The 22961-nt window shown below is 40.0% G+C and overlaps 1 protein-coding gene across 1 annotated transcript in view; it reads left to right on the forward strand.

Moving 5' to 3' along the window:
• Nucleotides 1-1719: 1719 nt before the first annotated feature.
• Nucleotides 1720-22961, forward strand: part of LOC129832017 (nectin-3-like protein) — a 94477-nt gene continuing 73235 nt past the window's right edge. Inside the window, exon 1 of the mRNA XM_055895733.1 lies at nucleotides 1720-1900. Coding sequence (XP_055751708.1) covers nucleotides 1807-1900 — 94 coding nt within the window. The 5' untranslated portion in view covers nucleotides 1720-1806. The remainder of the gene's footprint in view (nucleotides 1901-22961) is intronic.

The raw sequence follows: 22961 nt of genomic DNA on the forward strand, positions 1-22961 counted from the left end.
TTCAAATATCTTCAAGCTCTGTCCAGTTGGTTGCTGATCCTTTCTAGACAAACATGTTCAGGTCTTGCCATAAATTGTAAAGTAGATTTAAGTCAAATCTGTAACTCGGCCACTCAGGAACATTCACCGTCTTCTTTGTAATAACTCCAGTGTAGATTTGGCCTAGTGTTTTAGGTTACTGTCCTGCAGAAAGGTGAATTAATCTCCCAGTGTCTGGTGAAAAGCAGACTGAATCAGGTTTTCTGCTAGGATTTTGCCTGTGCTTAGCTCCATCACGTTTATTTTTTTTCCTGAATAACTTGACGCATGTTATGGAATATTATTATTCTGTACAGGCTTCCTTCATTTCACCCTGTCAATTAGGTTAGTATTGTGGAATAACTACAATGTTGTTGATCAATCTTTAGATATTTTTCCTATCGCAGACATTAAACTCTGTAACTGTTTTAAAGTCCACTGGCCTTCCTTCCTCTCTGGCAAATGAGTTAGGAAGGATGCCTGCATCTTTGTAGTGACTGGGTGTATTGATACACCATCCAAAGTGTAATTTAAAACTTCATCATGCTCAAAGAGATATTCAATCTCTGCTTTTTTATTTTTACCCATCTACCAATACGTGCCCTTCTTTGCAAGGCATTGTAATACCTCCCTGGTCTTTGTGGTTGAATCTGTGTTTGAAATTCACTGCTCAACTGAGGGAACTTAAATGTATGTATTGGGTACAGAGATGAGGCAATCATTCAAAATCATGTTAAAGACTATTACTGCACACAGAGTGAGTCCATGCAACTTATTATTTTAAGCACATTTTTACTCCTGAACTTATTTAGGTTTGCCATAACAAAGGAGTTGAATACTTATTGACTCAAGACCTTTCAGCTTTCATTTGGAATTAATTTGTAAAAATGTTAAAAGAAATATGATTTCACTTTGACATTATGGGGAATTGTGTGTAGGCCACTGATTAAAAAAATCTAATTTTAATCAATTTTAAATTCAGGCTGTAACACAACAAAATGTTGAAAAAGTCAAGGTGTGTGAATACTTTCTGAAGTCACTGTATGTGATAAAACCATCATTCTAATTGATGAGAAGATTATCAGACCTCATCCAAATGGAGACTTTAGTGTTAATTTAGTGGTAACCTGGCAATGGTGCTATGCTATTTGGTTGGATGGAACGTTAACTCCCGACCTGCTGTGTTTTCTTTAAAGGGGCTGTAAACAATCCCAACAGTTGTTTTTTAGACTTAATTAACACTGGTTAAGGGATCTTGACTCAAGTCTTGCCCTCTCCTAAATGTTTATTTGATTCATGTCTGTCAGACAAGGGATCATTCTCAAAGTTATCACAAACACAGGATCGACTCTATTACACAACTAACAGAAATGAAATACCCTGTGAAAGTACAGTATCACAACAAAAATATGCCTAATTGTGAAATTAGATTAGGGCTATTCTTGAATGGATGATTGATATAAGATAATTTACAGTGCATTTTTCAATTTCACTTAGTCATTGGTCAATAATAAGGGGTTTAAGTCTAATAAAGGTATATAAAGTCTTGACACATTAATAACTACTTAGCTATACACTGTCAAATGTATTCATGTATTTACAAAGTGCATAAAAAAAGGAATTTGTTGACTGATTAAGATGTGTGCCCCTGTCAATCCCAGAAGTGGTATAGCTCACGCGCCCAGGCGGTCGCTATGGAGAGGAGTTGCTGGAGAAGCAAGCAAGCAATCAGCAGTAGAACAGACGTAGAAGCTGAGCGAGGTAAGGAACGAAAGGCACGGGGAAATCATGGCGAAAAGATTGCTGCTCGATTACCACAAGACTCTGCCGCTCAATGGACTGCAAGCCGCCACAGTTTTGCTTCTCATTTATGGGTTTACCTGTAAGTTATTAATTTTCTTTAACTTCTGTATATACGAATGCATTTTAAAGTTCTGGATATTGAAGTTGGCATTTGAAGTTGTTGTTGGTAGCTACGTGGTAAAGTACTGTCTGTAGCTAGCTCGCTTTGCTAACGGGAATGCTAATTCTATGGCCGGAATGGGAACGACGTGTGTGCGTGTGTGTGCGCACAGTCGCGAGTTAACGTTTTTAGTCCCTCAGTTAAAGTATGAACACAAGGCTAGTTAACGTTCTAATATTTACTCCATTGGCTACTGTACGTTATTACTAAAAAATGCAATGAAGTTCACTTTTTCCCCGGCATCTTTCGAATCGAAATTTGCCATCGCAACTACAGAACTGTTGTTTGATCTATTGTGGGGCTCTATTTACAGTTACTTACTACAACAAAATGAAGCCTTCTGATATCGTGTGCTGAAAACTAACGTTAACTAGTGTTAGCTAATCTCAGGTGTCAGACCATTTCGTTTGTTGTGCGCTTTAATTAAGTTTGCTGTTTCTATTCTTTCTTGAGTGGAATGACAGACTTTTCACTCGATTTGCGCAAGCTACTATAGTTTTTTAAATTATTTTTTATTTAACCTTTATTCAAGCTACTATAGTGATAGAACAATGACTGAGACAGATATTTCACTGGACGTATAAATGTGAAGCATCCACTTGGCGTTTCCACTCACTGCCAGATATGGTAGTGAGAGGAAGCCCATTGCATTGGCCGGTGTTGTGCCGAAAAGCTCCCCCTGCCAGAAATTCTCCCCCCATCTTCGCGTGAACGCGCACTCACTTAATTCTTCATTGCTGCGACTTGGGTGCTAGTTTGGATTTCTGATGACTTTAGTCTGCATTTAATTGTTATATACATTTTTATATGTCGGTTTGATCGCGGTGGAGGAACTAGTAATGTCTGCAGTTTTCGGTTTGGCTATTTGTTTCAATTGTATTAGTCTATAAATAAATCTCGAGCAATAAATTCGTCATCTTTCCCATGTCTTATTCCACTAGTAGTTGTTCTGAAATGTTTATTGCTTGCCTACATTTTTCTCCCTCTGTTTAATTTAACACACATACATGAATTATTAATTATTAATTTCGGTTGCCTATCCTGACGTGAAGTTTGTTCCATAGAAAATATTAAGTATTTGACTAGCCACAAAATTTTGGAAAATGGGTGGGGTTCAGCGAGGCTATTTTCTTGCCTGCCGAAATTCTCCCCCCCTTCGATCTTGGGACTGCAAGGCCTGGCACACTTCAAAATAATTTTGGTAGCTCATGTTGACCAGTAGTGTGTGCCACAGAAAACAAAATTAGAGTATAAAGTAACATAAACTTTTATTTTAGAAACATTTTTTAATGTTTAAGAAAATAATGATAATACACAAATATTATCACACAAATATTATCACACAATAACACAAAAACATGACAGAAAGTTAAGTTTGTTAACAAACATTAAATAAGAAATAGACATTTAAATCTTTGCATAATAAGATATAAAATGACAATAAATCAAATATAAAAAGACAATAAATAACATAAACAAATATTGGAAAGCTGCAACAGAACATTTATGCCAATTTTTATGGAAAGTATTCCAGGTGAATCCATCGCTTGGATCTCAAGCCTAACCTAGTCCTGACAGGCAGCGCAGACATAATCTTCCAATGATGGGATGGTTTTCATAAAGGACTGGTGGAACCATCGTGGGCAGTCACAACCAATCAGAAATGTATATGAAAAATTGTAATATATTTAAAACATTAAGTACATTTTCTTGAATTACAATTATTTCATTATCAGACAACTGCTTATACAAATTCGTACTCCTAAAAATGTGCCTTTAGAAGTGAACAAGCAATTACCCAGTTAGTGTCTTCCTCATTATTGTCCAGCTCCCCACAGAAGTGGCACAGTTGGCCCAGGTCATCTAGCAAAACATAATGTCAAGTAGTCGATACATCTTGTCAGAAGTTGGATCAAAGATAACCTTGAAATATCCATATAAATGTTTTTTTTTTTTAAATCTACAATTATATTAAATTAGAAATTGAACATACTAGTGTTTTGGAGGAGAGAGACTGCTATTTCTTCTCTCATGATGTTATTAACATCTTTGTCCCTATTTGAAAAGACAATTGACTCCTCCTTCAGAACACATTCAGCAAACTGGGGAAGAAATTTGTTTCCCCCAACAAAATTATGTTACAGTTAAGATTCTAATTCGCAAGTATACAACGACACAGCTATAATATAATTTGACAGTTCTGTTTTGCCTTTTAGTCAGTATACTTTCAGTAAGTTAATTGTACATTACTTATACTCTCATACTTACTTTCAAGACAAAGACCCCTCAAGAAGTAACATCTTGTTGGCATGGGTGAGGAAGGGTACCACATGCCCATCTGGAGATATTACACCCCTTCTCTCTCAGGAATGATCTGAACATATATGTTAATAAAAGTACAGCATTTTGAAACACTTCATTGATTACAATATAGAGATTAATAACAGAGGGGAATCTGAGAATGCAGGGATTCCAGCAGGGTGTGAGTTGAAGTAGTCAAATCTGGAGTTGACAATGGCTGGAATGTAAATGGCATGTGATCATCTCGGATTATCTAACATCTGAGAATGGGCAGGCATTCCCTCGAAGAGCATCTCCGTCTTGCTGAATATGTGCTGTCAAACAGGTGGATTGTCACCTGCATATCTGATGTAGAAAAATAGATAAGTTGAGTGTCCTGTGACTATGTATATGTACTGTACATATACAGTCGTGGCCAAAAGTTTTGAGAATGATACAAATATTAATTTTCACAAAGTCTGCTGCCTCAGTTTGTATGATGGCAATTTGCATATACTCCAGAAGGTTATGAAGAGTGATCAGATGAATTGCAATTAATTGCAAAGTCCCTCTTTGCCATGCAAATTAACTGAATCCCCCAAAAACATTTCTACTGCATTTCAGCCCTGCCACAAAAGGACCAGCTGACATCATGTCAGTGATTCTCTCGTTAACACAGGTGTGAGTGTTGACGAGGACAAGGCTGGAGATCACTCTGTCATGCTGATTGAGTTCAATTAACAGACTGGAAGCTTCAAAAGGAGGGTGGTGCTTGGAATCATTGTTCTTCCTCTGTCAACTATGGTTACCTGCAAGGAAACACGTGCCGTCATCACTGATTTGCACAAAAAGGGCTTCACAGGCAAGGATATTGCTGCCAGTAAGATTGCACCTAAATCAACCATTTATCGGATCATCAAGAATGTCAAGGAGAGCGGTTCAATTAAGAAAGTATACTGACTAAAAGGCAAAACAGAACTGTCAAATGATATTATAGCTGTGTCGTTGTATATTTGGCCAGCAGCATACCACCCTGCATACCACTGCTGGCTTTCTTCTGAAGCTAAGCAGGGTTGGTCCTGGTCAGTCCCTGGATGGGAGACCAGATGCTGCTGGAAGTGGTGTTGGAGGGCCAGTAGGAGGCACTCTTTCCTCTGGTTTAAAAAAATAAAAAATATCCCAGGGCAGTGATTGGGGACACTGCCCTGTGTAGGGTGCCGTCTTTCGGATGGGACGTTAAACGGGTGTCCTGATTCTCTGAGGTCATTAAAAATCCCATGGCACTTATCGTAAGAGTAGGGGTGTTAACCCTGGTGTCCTGGCTAAATTCCCAATCTGGCCCTCAAACCATCATGGTCACCTAATAATCCCCAGTTTACAATTGGCTCATTCATCCCCCTCCTCTCCCCTGTAACTATTCCCCAGGTCGTTGCTGCAAATGAGAACGTGTTCTCAGTCAACTTACCTGGTAAAATAACGGTAAAATAAAAATAAATTGTTGTGAAGAAGGCTTCAGGGCGCCCAAGAAAGTCCAGCAAGCGCCAGGACCGTCTTCTAAAGTTGAATCAGCTGCGGGATCGGGGCACCACCAGTACAGAGCTTGCTCAGGAATGGCAGCAGGCAGGTGTGAGTGCATCTGCACGCACAGTGAGGCAAAGACTTTTGGAGGATGGCCTGGTGTCAAGAAGGGCAGCAAAGAAGCCACTTCACTCCAGGAAAAACATCAGGGACAGACTGATATTCTGCAAAAGGTACAGGGATTGGATTGCTGAGGACTGGGGTAAAGTCATTTTCTCTGATGAATCCCCTTTCCGATTGTTTGGGGCATCCGGAAAAAAGCTTGTCCGGAGAAGACAAGGTGAGCGCTACCATCAGTCCTGTGTCATGCCAACAGTGAAGCATCCTGAGACCATTCATGTGTGGGGTTGCTTCTCAGCCAAGGGAGTGGGCTCACTCACAATTTTGCCTAAGAACACAGCCATGAATTAAGAATGGTACCAACACATCCTCCAAGAGCGACTTCTCCCAAACATCCAGGAACAGTTTGGTGACGAACAATGTCTTTTCCAGCATGATGGAGCACCTTGCCATAAGGCAAAAGTGATAACTAAGTGGCTCGGGGAACAAAACAACGATATTTTGGGTCCATGGCCAGGAAACTCCCAAGACCTTGGCCAAGACAAACTCCAAGCATTGATTATGCAGGAATGGGCTGCCATCAGTCAGGATGTGGCCCAGAAGTTAATTGACAGCATGCCAGGGCGGATTGCAGAGGTCTTGAAAAAGAAGGGTCAACACTGCAAATATTGACTCTTTGCATCAACTTCATGTAATTGTCAATAAAATCCTTTGACACTTATGAAATGTTTGTAATTATACTTCAGTATTCCATAGTAACATCTGACAAAAAATATCTAAAGACACTGAAGCAGCAAACTTTGTGGAAATTAATATTTGTGTCATTCTCAAAACTTTTGGCCACGACTGTATATATATTTTGTATTTTTATTTTTATTTCTATTATGATTATAATTTTTGTGGTTGAGGGGTGGGGGAGGTTGATGGAGATGGTGGAGGTGCTGGGGGTGTCCTATTGGGGAGGAGATTCTTCACGGAGGCACATTCAGTCATAGTTTTGTTAATTATATTATTATACTTGTTTTAATTTTTTTCTATTATTATAACTTTTTCCTGTGATTATGGATATGGACATGCACTCACGTTGACTTATATATTTGAATATATTTATTTTTCAACCCAGAGTACACATTTTTGATTTATTGTTATTATTATTTTATTATTTCTACTGTACCTACATTCTTAAAAACTAAAACAGAAAAAGTGTAAAAAAAAATGTAGGAAAAGTCATTAGAGGGAAAAGCACGATGGGATGGGTGATTGAGGGATGGGTAGAGAGAACAGTAGAGGGCTCTGAAAACTGATTGCTGAAATAACCACTTCCTTTTGTGACTAGAGTCTAATACTTCTTGTGGCACACATCAGAGGTCATGATAGGTCACCAAAAATGATTCTGAAGTGTGCCAGGCCTTGCATTCCCAAGATAGAGGGGGGTGGGGGGGGGGGTTTCGGCAGGCAAGAAAATAGCTTTGCCGAACCCCCCCCCCCCCCCCCCCCCCTCTAATTTCCTTAATTTTGTGGCTAGAGTCAAATACTTTCTGTGGCACACACTACTGGTCAACATGAGCTAACAAGAGGATTCTGAAGTGTGCCAGGCCTTGCAGTCCCAAGATAGAAGGGGGGGGGATTTTGTCCGGCAAGAAAATAGCCCTGCCGAACCCCCCCCCCCCCCCCCCCCCCCTTCTATTTTCCTTAATTTTGTGGCTAGATTCAAATCAAATACATTCTGTGGTACACATCAGAGTCAAATACTTTCTATAGAACAAACTTCACGTCAGGATAGGCAACCGAAATTAATAATTAATGTATGTGTATTATATTAAACATAGAGGAGGGAGTCAAATTTAGGCAAGCAATAAACATTTCAGAACTACCAGTCAAATAAGACATGGGAGAGATGACACATTTTGGCAAAGAGATTTATTTATAGACTAATACACTTGAAACAAATAGCCAAATTGAAAACTGCAGACATTACTAGTGTCTCCCCTGCGATCAAACCGACACAAAAAATAAAATGAAACGCAGCCTAACGTGATCAGAAATCTCAACTAGCAAGCAAGTCGCAGTGCGCGTTCAAGCAAGTCGCAGCAATGAAGAATTGAGTGAGTCCATGTTCACGCGAAGGCGGGGGAGAATTTTGTCAAGGGGGAGCTTTTCGGCACAACACCGGCAGTGGGAGAAGATGGAACGAGATCGATTTTGGTCCCATCATTCTGCAAATTTTCTCATTAAAAAACATTTGATCTCAATGCAGTTTTCTGTTCCCATAACTAGAATCTGTGCCGAAAAGAGTGGACAAAGTTTTGTAGACTTTATCCTTTGCCAAAGTAAAAGAAGAATTGGAGTTGTTTAGGAGTTCAAAGGCGAATTGAGTTGTGAAGAGCACACACCCACTTCAGAGTAGGTGTTCCCTAATAGAAATCGGCAAATGTTTACTAGATGTAGGCTTATCCTGGCATGACGTTTTGATAACCATGTAAATATCTCTCAGACATGGTGACTTTTATCAATATATTCGGCTCTATTTACGCTCTGATTCAAAAATGCTGATTAGCATAAAAGTAGACATCATGCAAGATAGACCGCTGTGCCACTCGGGAGCCTAAGGCAATGCACCTCAGTGCAAGAGGCGTTACTATAATCCCTGGTCCGATTCCAGTCTGTATCACATCCGGCCGTGATTGGGAGTCCCATAGGGCGGCACACAATTGGCCCAGGGTCGCCAGGGTAGGCCGTCATTGTAAATAAGAATTTGTTCTTAAAACCTGTTGGGGATGGGGGCGCTGTTTAGACTATTTATGCTAATTGGGTAATTTTTGAAACGGCTTCCCACAAAATCCTTGATCGTACAATATGCATATTATTATTATTATTGGATAGAAAACAGTCTATAGTTTCTATAGGAGTTGAAATTTTGTCTCTAAGTGGAACAGAGCCCATTCTACAGCAATTTCCCTGACATGGATTCAGATTTCAGAAATGTTGGCCACTGTTCTGAAGTCAGTTAAAAGGGCACTCTTATTGCTATGACTGTACGGACACTTCTTACGTCTTCCCCTGGATGCCTTTACGTGATGACGATTCCAATGGGGTCGATTGCGCGTTCACAGGCCCTATAAATCAAAAAACCCTGTAGCTAGCAAGTCTTTTCTTGGTGCGTCACGCGCGTGGAGGACACCGACCCTCTCCTGTTCCAAGCGTTAGTTTAGCCTGTTATATTTCTCCGGTCATCTTTTCACTCGTTATAGGAGTTAAAAACATCATAAGGTAGTTAATTTAAAGCGTTTTATAGCAATTTATATCCGTTTAGTGCGATTTTGGGACATTTATTTTTGCAACGATGTGAATAGTTGGGCACGCTTTTCAGTTCATCCCGAACGCAGTTGGCATTTCCACATGGCAAGAGGACAGCTTTCCACCAAAAGACGATTACACCCAAGAAAGGATCCTTTGCCCAAGATACTGATGGAAGAACAGCTCAAGGTAGGACATTTTTATTATGATAAATCGTGTTTCTGTCGAAACATTTTAGTGGCTTAGGACGCCATGTTCTTTGACGTAGCTTCGCTTGGCGCAAACTGTATTGAAAAGTAAGGATAAATTAAAAAATGTAATTCCGCAATTGTATTAAGAATTAAATTGTCTATCAATCCCTGTCCACCCTATATTTTTTAGTCACGTTTATGAGTATTTATGTATAAGAGTAGATCACTGTCTAAGTGGCGCAAGGACATTTTCTGACCAGCTTGTCTACATTTCACATTGTCTAACCATGATTTTGGTGGCTAAATATAAACATTTGCGATCAAACTCTATATGGATTGTGTAATATGATGTTACAGGAGTGTCATCGGAAGAATTCTGAGAAGGTTAGTGAAAAAATTAATATCTTTTGGCGATGTTGACTTTTATCGCTCACTTTGGCTAGAATCAATGCTGGGCTGCTATGTGCTATGTGCTATGCTAATATAACGATTTATTGTGTTTTCGCTGTAAGACACTTAGAAAATCTGAAATATTGTCTGTATTCACAGGATCTGTGTCTTTCGATTCGTGTATGCTGTGTATTTTTACGAAATGTTTGATGATTAGTAAGTAGGTAAACACGTTGCTCTAAGTAGTTTTTCTATTCCATTTGTGACGGTGGGTGCAATTGTAACCTATGCCATCTACCTGAAATATGCACTTTTTTCTAACAAAACCTATCCCATACCATAAATATGTTATCAGACTGTCATCTAATGAGTTTTTTTGTTGGTTAGGGGCTATAAATATCTTAGTTTAGCCGAATTGGTGATGGCTACTGGTGTTGGTGGACAAATAAAAGATGGTGGATTATGCTAATGTGTTTTTAGGTAATAGATGTACATCTTTACATATTGTGTCTTCCCTGTAAAACATTTTAAAAATCGGACATGTTGACTGGATTCACAAGATCTGTGTCTTTCATTAGCTGTATTGGACTTTAATGTGTGAAAGTTAAATATTTAAAAAAAATATTTTTTTTGAATTTCGCGGCACTGGTTTTTCAGTGGGGGGGGGGGGGGGGGGGGGGGTGTGCCGCTAGCGCCACGCTGATCCTAGACAGGTTAACTGACTTGTCTATTTAATTAAAGGTTAAATAATATGTTTATTAAAAGTCACATAGTCCTAATATATTTATAAAAGTCACATAGTCCTAGAGAAATTTACACGGTTATCAAAACTTCACCCCAGGGCAAGACTACACAAAACGCAGCCCTTATTTCAGTGTTTCTAAAATCCTCTATGGAAAAATGTATGGTGGAAAAACAAATTAAATCAAAATCAAATTTTATTTGTCACATGCTCCGAATATAACAGGTGTAGTAGACCTTACCGTGACATGGTTACTTACGAGCCCTTAACCAACAATGCAGTTCCAGAAATAGTTAAGAAAATATTTACTAAATAAACTAAAGTAAAAGAAAAAGTAACAATAACATTAAAATAACGGGGCTATATACAGGGAGTGCCAGTACAGAGTCAATGTGTGGGAGTACAGGTTAGTCGAGGTAATTTGTACATGTAGGTAGGGGTAAAGTGACTATGCATAGATAATAAACAGTGAATACCAGCAGTGTGCTCCTGAGTGGCGCATTGGTCTAAGGCACTGCATCAAAGTGCAAGAGGAGTAAATAGTCCGGGTGGCCATTTGCTTAATTGTTCAGCAGTCTTATGGCTTGGGGTCTTATTGAAACCATTTCCTTGTTAGGTTTTATGGGTATCATGACTCATACTGTAATACTCTATATTAACCTGTCACTCCCCCCCCACCCCCACTGAAAAGGCAGAGCCGCGAAATTCAATTATTTTTTTTTTTTAAATATTTAACTTTCACACATTAAAGTCCAATAAAGCTAATGAAAGACACAGATCTTGTGAATCCAGCCAACATGTCCGATTTTTAAAATGTTTTACAGGGAAGACACAATATGTAAAGATGTAAATCTATTACCTAAAAACACATTAGCATAATCCACCATCTTTTATTTGTCCACCAACACCAGTAGCTATCACCAATTCGGCTAAACTAAGATATTTATAGCCCCTAACCAAGAAAAAAACTCATCAGATGACAGTCTGATAACATATTTATGGTATGGGATAGGTTTTGTTAGAAAAATGTGCATATTTCAGGTAGATGGCATAGGTTACAATTGCACCCACCGTCACAAATGGACTAGAATAACTACATAGAGCAACGTGTTAACCTACTTACTAATCATCAAACATTTCGTAAAAATACACAGCATACACTAATCGAAAGACACAGATCCTGTGAATACAGACAATATTTCAGATTTTCTAAGTGTCTTACAGCGAAAACACAATAAATCGTTATATTAGCATAGCACATGTGCAAACATTACCCCAGCATTAATTCTAGCCAAAGTGAGCGATAACGTAAACATCGCCAAAATATATTATTTTTTCACTAACCTTCTCAGAATTCTTCAGATGACACCCCTGTAACATCACATTACAACATGCATATACAGTTTGTTGGAAAATGTGCATATTTAGCCACCAAAATCATGGTTAGACAATGGGGAAAGTAGCCCAGCTGGTGAGAAAATGTCCGTGCGCCATATTAGACAGTGATCTACTCGTATACATAAATACTCATAAACGTGACTAAAAAATATAGGGTGGACAGCGATTGATAGACAATTTAATTCTTAATACAATCGCGGAATTACATTTTTTAAATTATCCTTACTTTTCAATACAGTTTGCGCCAAGCGAAGCTACGTCAAAGAACATGGCGTCCTAAGCCACTAACATTTTTCGACAGAAACACGATTTATCATAATAAAAATGTCCTACTTTGAGCTGTTCTTCCATCAGTATCTTGGGCAAAGGATCCTTTCTTGGGTCTAATCGTCTTTTGGTGGAAAGCTGTCCTCTTGCCATGTGGAAATGCCAACTGCGTTCAGCATGAACTGGAAGCGTGCCCAGCGATTCACAGCGTTTCAGAAATAAATGTCCCAAAATCGCACTAAACGGATATAAATTGCTATAAAACGCTTTAAATTAACTACCTTATGATGTTTTTAACTCCTATAACGAGTCTTAACATGACCGGAGAAAGATTACTCCCAACACTAATGCTTGGAACAGGTGCGGGTCGGTGTCCTCCAGGCGCATGACGCAGCTCCAAAAGAGTGACTAGCTACAGGGTTTTTTAATTTATAGTGCCTGTGAACGCGCAATCGACCCCATTCAAATCGTCATCACGTAAAGGCATCCAGGGGAAGACGTAAGCAGTGTCCGTATACTCATAGCAATAACAGTGGCCTTTTAACTGACTCCAGATCAGGGGCCAACATTTCTGAAATCTGACTCCATGTCAGGGAAATTGCTGTAGAATGGGTTCTGTTCCACTTAGAGACAAAATTTCAACTCCTATAGAAACTATAGACTGTTTTCTATCCAATAATAATAATAATATGCATATTGTACGATCAAGAATTTTGTAGGAAGCCGTTTCAAAAATTACACGATTACCATAAATAGTGACAACAGCGCCCCCAGCCTCAACAGGTTAACAAAGTAAGAAAATAAAAAATCCCCCCTCAGATTCCCCACATTAAAATTTTGCCACTGTATCATGTTTCCTTGATATCAAGGGTGACAGTGATTTAGCTAACTACTGGAATCATGATATCCTAAATGACTTGCATTGATTTAACCTCACATGAATCTCCTAATAAAACAGACTTTAATTTCCTCAATCTCATTCCACATGTGCTGCTGCTTGAGGAAAAAGAGGGAGTTGAGACTGAATGATGTGAGGATTAAGGAGGCTGGTATACAATGGGAAATTGAGAAATAAAAACAGGAGAAAGGAATGGAACATGTCAGGAGGAGGAGAGGCGAGCAGGGGAGAGAAGCGGAGCCTCTTAAGGCTGGGTGTGTGTAGCGGCAGGGGAAATGAAGACATTTCAGTGACTGAGAGAGGAAAAGCACTGCAGCCGCAGAGTCTGGAAGTATTGACCTGCAGTTGCGCTCCATTCCAGAGCACCTTCCAGTCTCGCTGTCACAAACAGAGCAGCTGGGAAGGGAGGCATACTATACTCCACTCTGTGGTTGCGTCCCAAATGGCACCATATTCTCCTTATAGTGCTCTTCGTTTGACCAGGGCCAGGGCTCTGGTCAAAGATAATGCACAATACAGGGAATAGGGTGTAATTTAGGACGTAACCTATACCATACTATACCCCATACCCATAGCAGGACACAACACACAAACTGTACTACCGTTTATTAAAGTAAAAAATGAACCAGGACAAGTATTAACCAAAGCAAATAACAGTAAATCACTGATCTGTATTATTGTTGTTTTAGTCTGAAGTAATCTGATATGACCCCATTATAGCCTAGATTGGTAATAACTCCCCTTCCACACAACCACGCCTGCATGTATGCTGTCTTTCTCACTCTCTTTACGACCACATTATTTATGGGTTCATAAATCTTGACCATCAGACAGTAGATAAACAGTGCTTAGGAGCTAAATTTTTGCAGTAAAAGGTGATGTAGTGTGCAGACTAGTGTTGGACAGTGTGCTAGGGATTCCTCTGACTGTATGGACTGTGGGGGATTTTAAGAAGAGCAGATTTGATAGAGTTGGAAGGTAAACGAAATTTCCTGAATGTGTCATTTTCAGCGCTCCCAGAGTATAGAAAGACTGATGAGGTCGACTGAGGAGGGTAGGGGATAGTCACAGGTGTGGTTCCACCAAACTGTGAGGTCTGTAATTGAAGACCATAGTTTGGTGGTTTCTTCTCTCAGGGCTGTGTGGTTCTTTTGCAATATAAATAAATAATTTAGTAATGGAGCAACCTAAATTACAGGCTCAAGATGAAAATAGATTTGAAAAAAGACATGCAAAGGACAGGTCTAATGCGCAGTACTACAGCATCAGTTTGGCCTTTGTTTGTAGTAACTAGGACATCACACTATCGAGAGCGCCAGCTTGTAGTCCTAAAAAACAGAAATGAGTAAGCATTTTTTACATCGGGTTCATTGGCCATTCCTATGGGGGAAATTAATGGGGAAAGAATGGAGTTTTGGGATAAATGCCAAAAATAAGCTTAACACAGGCTTAGGAGACGTTTTGTTGTATGAGATATCAGTCAGGTAACATTTATGAATTATTAAGCCTTTATGTGCTTGTTTTGATTACATACAGTGCATTCGGAAAGTATTCAGACCCTTTGACTTAAATATAAAATGTTCCTCATCAATATACATAAAATACCCCATAATGACAAATCAAAACCAGGTTTTTAGACATTTTTGCAAATTTGCTAAAAATAAAAACAGAAATACCTTATTTACATAAGTATTCAGACCCTTTGCATTCAGACCCTTTCGAAATGAGCTCAGGTGCATCCTGTTTCCATTGATCATCCTTGAGATGTTTCTGCAACTTTATTGGAGTCCACCTGTGTTAAATTCAAACGATTGGACATGATTTGGAAAGGCACATGCCTGTCTATATAAGGTCCCACAGTTGACAGTGCATGTCAGAGCAAAAACCAAACCATGAGGTCGAAGGTATTCTCCGTGGAGCTCCAAGACAGAATTGTGTCGAGGCACAGATCTGGGGAAGGGTGCCAAAAAATGCATGCAGCATTGAAGGTCCCCAAGAACACAGTGGCTTCCATCATTCTTAATTGTAAGAAGTTTGGAACCATCAAGAGTCTAACTAGAGCTGGCTGCCCGACCAAACTGAGCAATCGGGGGAGAAGGGCCTTGGTCAGAGAGGTGACCAAGAACCCGATGGTCACTCTGACAGAGCTCCAGAGATCGTCTGTGGAGATGGGGGAACCTTCCAGAAGGACAACCATCTCTGCAGTACTCCACCAATCAGGCCTTTATGGTAGAGTGGCCAGACGGAAGTCACTCCTCAGTAAAAGGTACATGACAGCCCTCTTGGAGTTTGCCAAAAGGCACCTAAAGGACTCTCTCGTCTTATGAAACCAAGATTGAACTCTTTGGCCTGAATGCCAAGCGTCACGTCTGGCAGAAACCTGGCACCATTCCTACGGTGAAGCATGGTGGTCGCAGCATCATGCTGTCGGGATGTTTTTCAGCGGCAGGGACTGGGAGACTAGTCAGGATCGTGGGAAAGATGAACGGAGCAAAGTACAGAGAGATTCGTGATGAAAACCTGTTCCAGAGTACTCCGAACCTAGACTGGGGTGAAAGTTCACCTTTCAACGGGACAACAACCCTAAGCACACAGCCAAGACAATGCAGGAGTGGCTTCGGGACAAGTCTCTGAATGTCCTTGAGGGGCCCAGCCAGAGCCTGGACTTGAACCCGATCGAAAACCTGTTTTTGTTTTGTCACTATTGGGTATTGTGTGTAGATTGATGAGGAAAAAGACATTTAATACAATTTTAGAATTAGGCTGTAATGTAACAAAATGTGGAAAAAGTCTGAATAGTTTGCCGAATGCACTGTAATTGCGTCAAAATTCACAAAGGGATGTTGGCTGATAAAAATGATCCCATAGAACAACAAGTAAAGATCTCCTAAGCCTGTGTTTACCGAATACCTTATTTTTTTTGTTTATCCAGAAACCCCACAAAAAAACATTAATTTCCTTAAAGGCTTTGTCCAACGAGCCATGCCAGAGTTAGCCTCCGTTAGTGCCTACAAAAAGGTGCCATTGCTGATGCACTTTATTAGTCTCTGATACTAATAAATTACCATTATTTTTCTTCCTCTTATTGGTTAAAGTTCAGAGCCACCCAAACTATTTTGAAGCAATTTCAATAAGTCTACACAGTACACACACAACAAACCAAATCTGGCCTTGCTATGTTTTGGAAAAGCAAGACGTAATTGCTATTGGTAAGCTTAGCTGTACAAGGCTTCGAAAGAAGCTGTGTTTTGGGTGTGCAGCTGTTGTATCCCATCTGATCCTCTCAATCTCACTTGTGAGGCAGCAGCAGACTCGGTCTGAAATCTCCCAATCACATTAAAAGGCTCTTTTGAAGGAAGACCCATCAGAAGATGAGTGTTGTGCTTTGTTGTGGGAAGCGGCGGCTGGCGGCTTGCTGTGTGAGGAGCGGGCTGGCTGTGTGAGGAGTGGGTTGGCTGTGTGGGGAGCAGGGTGGCTTTGTGGGGAGCATGCTGCAGAAGCCCCACCCTCCTCCTCTGACAGATGTGACTGTCAGAACAGAGGTAGCCATGCTTCCCAATTGGCACCCTATTCCCTATAGTGCACTACTTTAGACTAGCCCCATGGGCACCTTTTGGGATGCAACTGCAGCCATGCAGGCTGTACAGCAGTACCCCGTCCGGTACTACAGTAATAGTCCATTAGTGAATGTAACAGATTGACCTCCAGCCCTGGCATCATGGGACATCCGCTCTTGAACATGGCTCTAACTGGGATTAAACAGTAAGCAATGCTGCTGCCTATGAAGCTGTGACACAGCACTTCTTCCAAAGCTCTGTTATCCTTTTAGGAAGGAATCGCTATCAGGTTCAGTGACATGATGTTCAATTCATGTCTTTCATAACATGCTGTTGTTTAGGAAGTAGGTTATACTGTTTGATGTGCTGTTTTTTTTATATATTCAAAGCACTCTGTTGTTCTGGAATGAACTAAGTCAATCTGAATGTTTCAGTCGCTCTACAAAGTTGTACAGAATCCATTAAACTAGTTGTCTTACGTCTTCATTTTGTGGTGTGCATTAGGCTATTTGCATATAACTACACAGTAACAAAGCTAAGTTTGTAACTTACAATTCAACCATTAGGCTTTTTCATGTAGGTCTTATTTACCTAAACTGTAGTTTCATGCAAAGTAACTAGGCTACATGATGGCACACGGGCAACCTAAGTGTTGCCATTGCTTCTTAGGTTATATTCTGGCTTCTTGGAGTCTTCCATATTTATAACTGGGTGGCATAAATGGCTTTCAGATATTCGTCATGGTTAATGACCATACTGTGAATGAATAGAGGCAACCTTTAAAAACTATTTTGCCCACTGCTGCCTCGCTGTCAGGAATGTAGTTTTTTACACTGGGAGAGCAGATCATAGCAAACACCTGATGCAATTGGGGCATTGTGGTTTAACAGTGAGGTATTAGAGTGGCACAGGGCAGTGTAGGCAGGATGTGCACAGTCAGCAAAGTAGTCCCTCTAGGATAGGAGCTCATGGGTTTTGGGAAACTAGTGCGGCTCCTTTTTCATCACTCACTCAACTGTCAGTTGTAATGAACTCGCACACATACAGTGCTAACTCTGTCACGTAGACCTCGGTAACTCCTGCAGACATGCTCTGTTGATGTATGTGATTTGGAGACAGTGCTAGTTAAAACAACATACCTTTTGTTTGCAGCAATTTGATTTCCACATGCAAATAGCCTAAAAGCCAAAAGTAAAAATACTTTTATTCTGGGATACAAAGGCGACGCTTTCCAAACATCATAATCATGTCTTTACTCTGAATGTGTCAGTTGGGACACCTTCAAAGTTCAATCAATTAAAAGTTGTCTAGCTTCTTCCATATTTTCGCATGTAATCAGCTCCTTTGAGTGACAGTTTACGTCGGACCTAGCAAATGTGAGGTATGTATCCCAAGCGAATGAATGACAATTGTACTCTTCTCTCCACTTCAGTTCTAGCTCACAAGTACTGGAGGGCCATGTGAATCAAACAAACTCGTCATGACTCGGGAGGGAGCTACTGTGTCCTTGTCCCTGTCACCAAGGACATTACACAAAGAGCTTGTTTGTTTGCAGCGCTCCTCTCTGTCTTTGTAGTTACGCTGGAAGTTTTTAACGAGTGGCTGCCGTGTGGAGGGAGTAATCTGGGGAGCAGAGCTGTAGGGGTAGCAGGGTACAGAGTACAATTTCAGTCTTGTTCTGGGGTCCCTTTTGACGTTGTTTCTCCCCCCAAATGGCACCCTATTCCCTACAGTGCACTACTTTTAACCAGAGCCCCTTGGGCCCTGGTCAATGGTAGTGCACTATAAAGGGAATAGGTTGCCATTTGGGATGCATCCATGGTCCTCATGACCTAAAAGTAGAGGCATGTGGGGTGAGTGCAGACCAGGATTTCCAAAAGCCGGTAATAGCCAGCTTTTGGCACCGGCCAATTGTCCGACAGAAGAAAAAAAATCCCATTGCGAAATTATGCTTTTTAGCCTATTCATTGATGGAAATACCAGTTGATGGATATACATTTGACCGGTCATGCTTGTCGGTCTATGGGTTAATTGGCATAATTTTGTGGAATTAAATTGTCGCTTGTGTGTATCTTATTTATCACACGAGCGGAAAATTTGTCAGACAGCGCTTTTATAAACCCAATCATTGCACAACAATTCTAAATGCAATCGTGTGTTAAAAATTTGTGATGCACCGATATTACATTTTCTCCCCCCCAAAAACGATACCGATATTTAAAATTTGAGCGGCCTTTTAAGCATTCTAGTACAGTTAAATAGTTAACACACACACACACACACACACATGGACGCAGCAATCTGAGGCACTGTATCTCAGTGCAAGAGGTGTCACTACAGTCCCTGGTTCGAATCCAGGCTGTATCACAGGCGGTGATTGGGAGTCCCATAGGGCGGCGCACAGTTGGCCCAGAATTGTCCGGGTTTGGTCGGAGTAGGCCGTCATTGTAAATAAGAATTTGTTCTTAACTAACTTGCCTAGTTAAATAAAGGTTAAACAAAAAATATTACTATATAAAATCAACAAAAGACAATTTGTTAATTTGACAAAAATCTGTTGAAATCACACTGGATGTATTATACTTTGGAATTGCATTGGGGGCATACTTACTTCACTGTACAGCCTTACCCCATGTCATTGATCCACAATCCATAGGTATCAGTCTACTTAGTGACCGAGAACATTAGCGTCAAAACTCTGAAACAACTGTGAATGGAGCCACATTTATTGTCAACCTATGTGTATTGAACACTATTCCAGAGGAAAAACAATACTGCGTGGATGTTTTGGAGTCTGATAACTCTGAGGAGGACATTGGGAAAAAATATCTTGGGTATTGAATAGACTGATACCCCATTTCATTGATCCCCAATCCGTAGGTAAAGCTGTACAGTGCAATATGAATGTCAATACACACAATAGGCTGACTGGGGAGGTTATTTCACACAGTCACAATCTCACGATAAGAACTACAACACAAATATTTGCGTAAACTCTTCACAGGCTGGTTGTATTAGTGCTAGCTAGGTACCAAGCTAAAGCTAGCTACCCCAGAAGTTGCGGTCGAACAAATAATGCTTTATCACCAACGTGGTATTGTAAACACATCGTTCATGGCCTTTGTTTGCTTGTTTGCAGACTTTTTTGTACAGCTTTGACCATGCTACTGATAATAGTGGTGGTGCTTGGCTTGCACGTGCAAATTCAGATCACACAACATTCTATCATAGAATCTGTGTTATTTGACGTGTCAAATTTAAAAGCTTATTTAACGCTTCAAATAGTGTTAATGTCAAATAGTGTTTGACGTGTATCTTTTTTGACACGCAAAGACCCAAACTGCGTTCCATAGTATGTCGTGAAGCTAATAGCAGTGACACAATTACTGTGTAACTCCGGTAGGGCAACATCTGAAAAATAGCACACTTGGTAGTCTTTACCAGTGCTCGACCAGTAGCGAAAGCCAACATCACCCACGGCAGAGAACAGTTGATTGTCAAGGGCAATGAATTAAATTATCTTGGCGTTAATGGATTTCCCCTTTTCGTTGTCTCGCTGAAATATTCTTACTCTTTCAAATGACTGCTCGACTTGTTGACTGCTCAATCCACACAGCAGACATTGTGGGCTAGGTTAGGAATGCTGTGTTGCACGTGTAGCGCAACATTTTACGTGGCGTCATGTACCTACATTATATAGGTATTAGAGGTCGACCGATTAATCTGAAATAATCGGAAATCAGTATTTTTGGACACCGATTTGGCAGATTTCTTTATTTTTTATTTCTTTATTTTTTTACACCTTTATTTAACTAGGCAAGTCAGTTAAGAACACATTGTTATTTTCAATGACGGCCTAGGAACGGTGGGTTAACTGCCTTGTTCAGGGGCAGAACGACAGATTTTTACCTTGTCAGCTCAGGGATTTGTTTTTGCAACCTTCCGGTTACTAGTCCAACACTCTAACCACCTGCCTTACATTGCACTCCACGAGGAGCCTGCGTGGCAGGCTGACTACCTGTTACGCGAGGGCAGCAAGAAGCCAAGGTAAGTTGCTAGCTAGCATTACACTTATAAAAAACAATCAATCTTCACATAATCACTAGTTAACTACACATGGTTGATGATATTACTAGTTTATCTAGCGTGTCCTGCGTTGCAAATAATCGATGCGGTGCCTGTTAATTTCTCATCGAATCACAGTCTACTTCGCCAAACGGGTGATGATTTAGCACTGTCGTTGCACCAAACCTAACCATAAACATCAATGCCATTCTTTAAAATCAATACACAAGTATATATTTTCAAACCTGCACATTTAGATAATATTGCTTGCTAACATGAATTTCTTATAAATAGGGAAATTTTGTCACTTCTCTTGCGTTCCGTGCAAGCAGTCAGGGTATATGCATCAGTTTGGGCCGCATGGCTCGTTGCGAACTGTGTGAAGTCCATTTATTCCTAACAAAAACCGTAATTAATTTGCCAGAATTGTACATAATTATGACATAACATTGAAGGTTGTACAATGTAACAGCAATATTTAGACTTAGGGATGCCACCCATTAGATAAATACGGAACGGTTACGTATTTCACTGAAAGAATAAACGTTTTGTTTTCTAAATTATAGTTTCTGGATTCGACCATTTTACTGAATTAGAATTAAAGTAATGATGGAGGGTGCTAAATACAGGGAAATTCTTGAGGGAAACCTGTTTCAGTCTTCCAGAGATTTGAGACTTCGACGGAGGTTCACCTTCCAGCAGGACAATGACCCTAAGCATACTGCTAAAGCGACACTCGAGTGGTTTAAGGGGAAACATTTAAATGTCTTGGAATGGCCTAGTCAAAGCCCAGACCTCAATCCAATTGAGAATCTGTGGTATGACTTAAAGATTACTGTACACCAGCGGAACCTATCCAACTTGAAGGAGCTGGAGCAGTTTTGCCTTGAAGAATGGGCAGAAGTCCCAGTGGCTAGATGTGCGAAGCTTATAGAGACGTACCCCAAGAGACTTGCAGCTGTAATTGCTGCAAAAGGTAGCTCTACAAAGTATTGACTTTGGGGGGTGAATAGTTATGCAAGTTTTCAGTTTTTTTGTTTTATTTCTTGTTTTAACAATAAAAAAATATGTTGCATCTTCAAAGTGGTAGGCATGTTGTGTAAATCAAATGATACAAACCCCCCAAAAATCTATTTTAATTCCAGGTCGTAAGGCAACAAAATAGGAAAAATGCCAAGGGGGTGAATATTTTCGCAAGCCACTGTACCAGGAGGCCAATGGTGACTTTTAAAACAGTTACAGAGTTTAATGACTGTGATAGGAGAAAACTGAGGATGGATTAACAACATTGTAGTTACTCCACAATACTAACCTAATTGACAAAGTGAAAAGAAGTACGCCTGTACAGAATAAAAATATTGCATCCTGTCTGCAACAAGGCACTATACTGCAAAAAAATGTGGCAAAGCATTAACCTTTTTGTTGTGAATACAGACTGTTATGTTTAGGGCAAATCCAATACAGCACATTACTGAGTACCACTCCATATTTTCAAGCATAGTGGTGGCTGCATCATGTTAAGGACTGGGGAGTTTTTCAGGATAAAAAAATGTATGGAATGGAGCTAAGCACAGGCAAAATCCAAGCGGAAAACCTGATACAGTCTGCTTTCCACCAGACACTGGGTTATTAATTCACTTTTCAGCAGGACAATAACCTAAAACACAAGGACAAATATACACTTTCCAAGAAGATAGTGAATGTTCTTGACTGGCCTAGTTACAATTTTGACTTAAGTCTACTTGAAAATCTATGGTAAGACCTGAAAATAGTTGTGTCGCAATGATCAACAACCAATTTGAAAGAGCTTGAAGAATTTTGAAAAGAATAATGGGCAAATGTCACACAATCCAGGTGTGGGAAGCTCTTAGAGACTTACCCAGAAAGACTCACAACTTTAAGGTAATTCTATAAAGTATTGACTCTGGGGTGTGAATACTTATGTAAATTAGATATTTCTGTATTTCACTTTCAACAAGTTTGCAAAAATGTCTATAAAAGCTTTTACTTTGTCATTTTGGGGTATTGTGTGTAGATTGGTGAGAAAAAAATATATATTGCCAGTCAAAGGTTTGGACACACCTACTCATTCAAGGGTTTTTCTTTATTTTTACTATTTTCTACATTGTAGAAAAGTAGTGAAGACATCAACACTATGAAATAACACGTACGGAATCATGTAGTAACCAAAAAAGTGTTTAACAAAACTAAATATATTTGAGATTCTTCAAAGTAGCCACCCTTTGCCTTGATGACA

The sequence above is a fragment of the Salvelinus fontinalis genome, chromosome 33 (assembly GCF_029448725.1).
Source record: "Salvelinus fontinalis isolate EN_2023a chromosome 33, ASM2944872v1, whole genome shotgun sequence".
Classification (NCBI taxonomy): Eukaryota; Metazoa; Chordata; class Actinopteri; order Salmoniformes; family Salmonidae; genus Salvelinus; species Salvelinus fontinalis.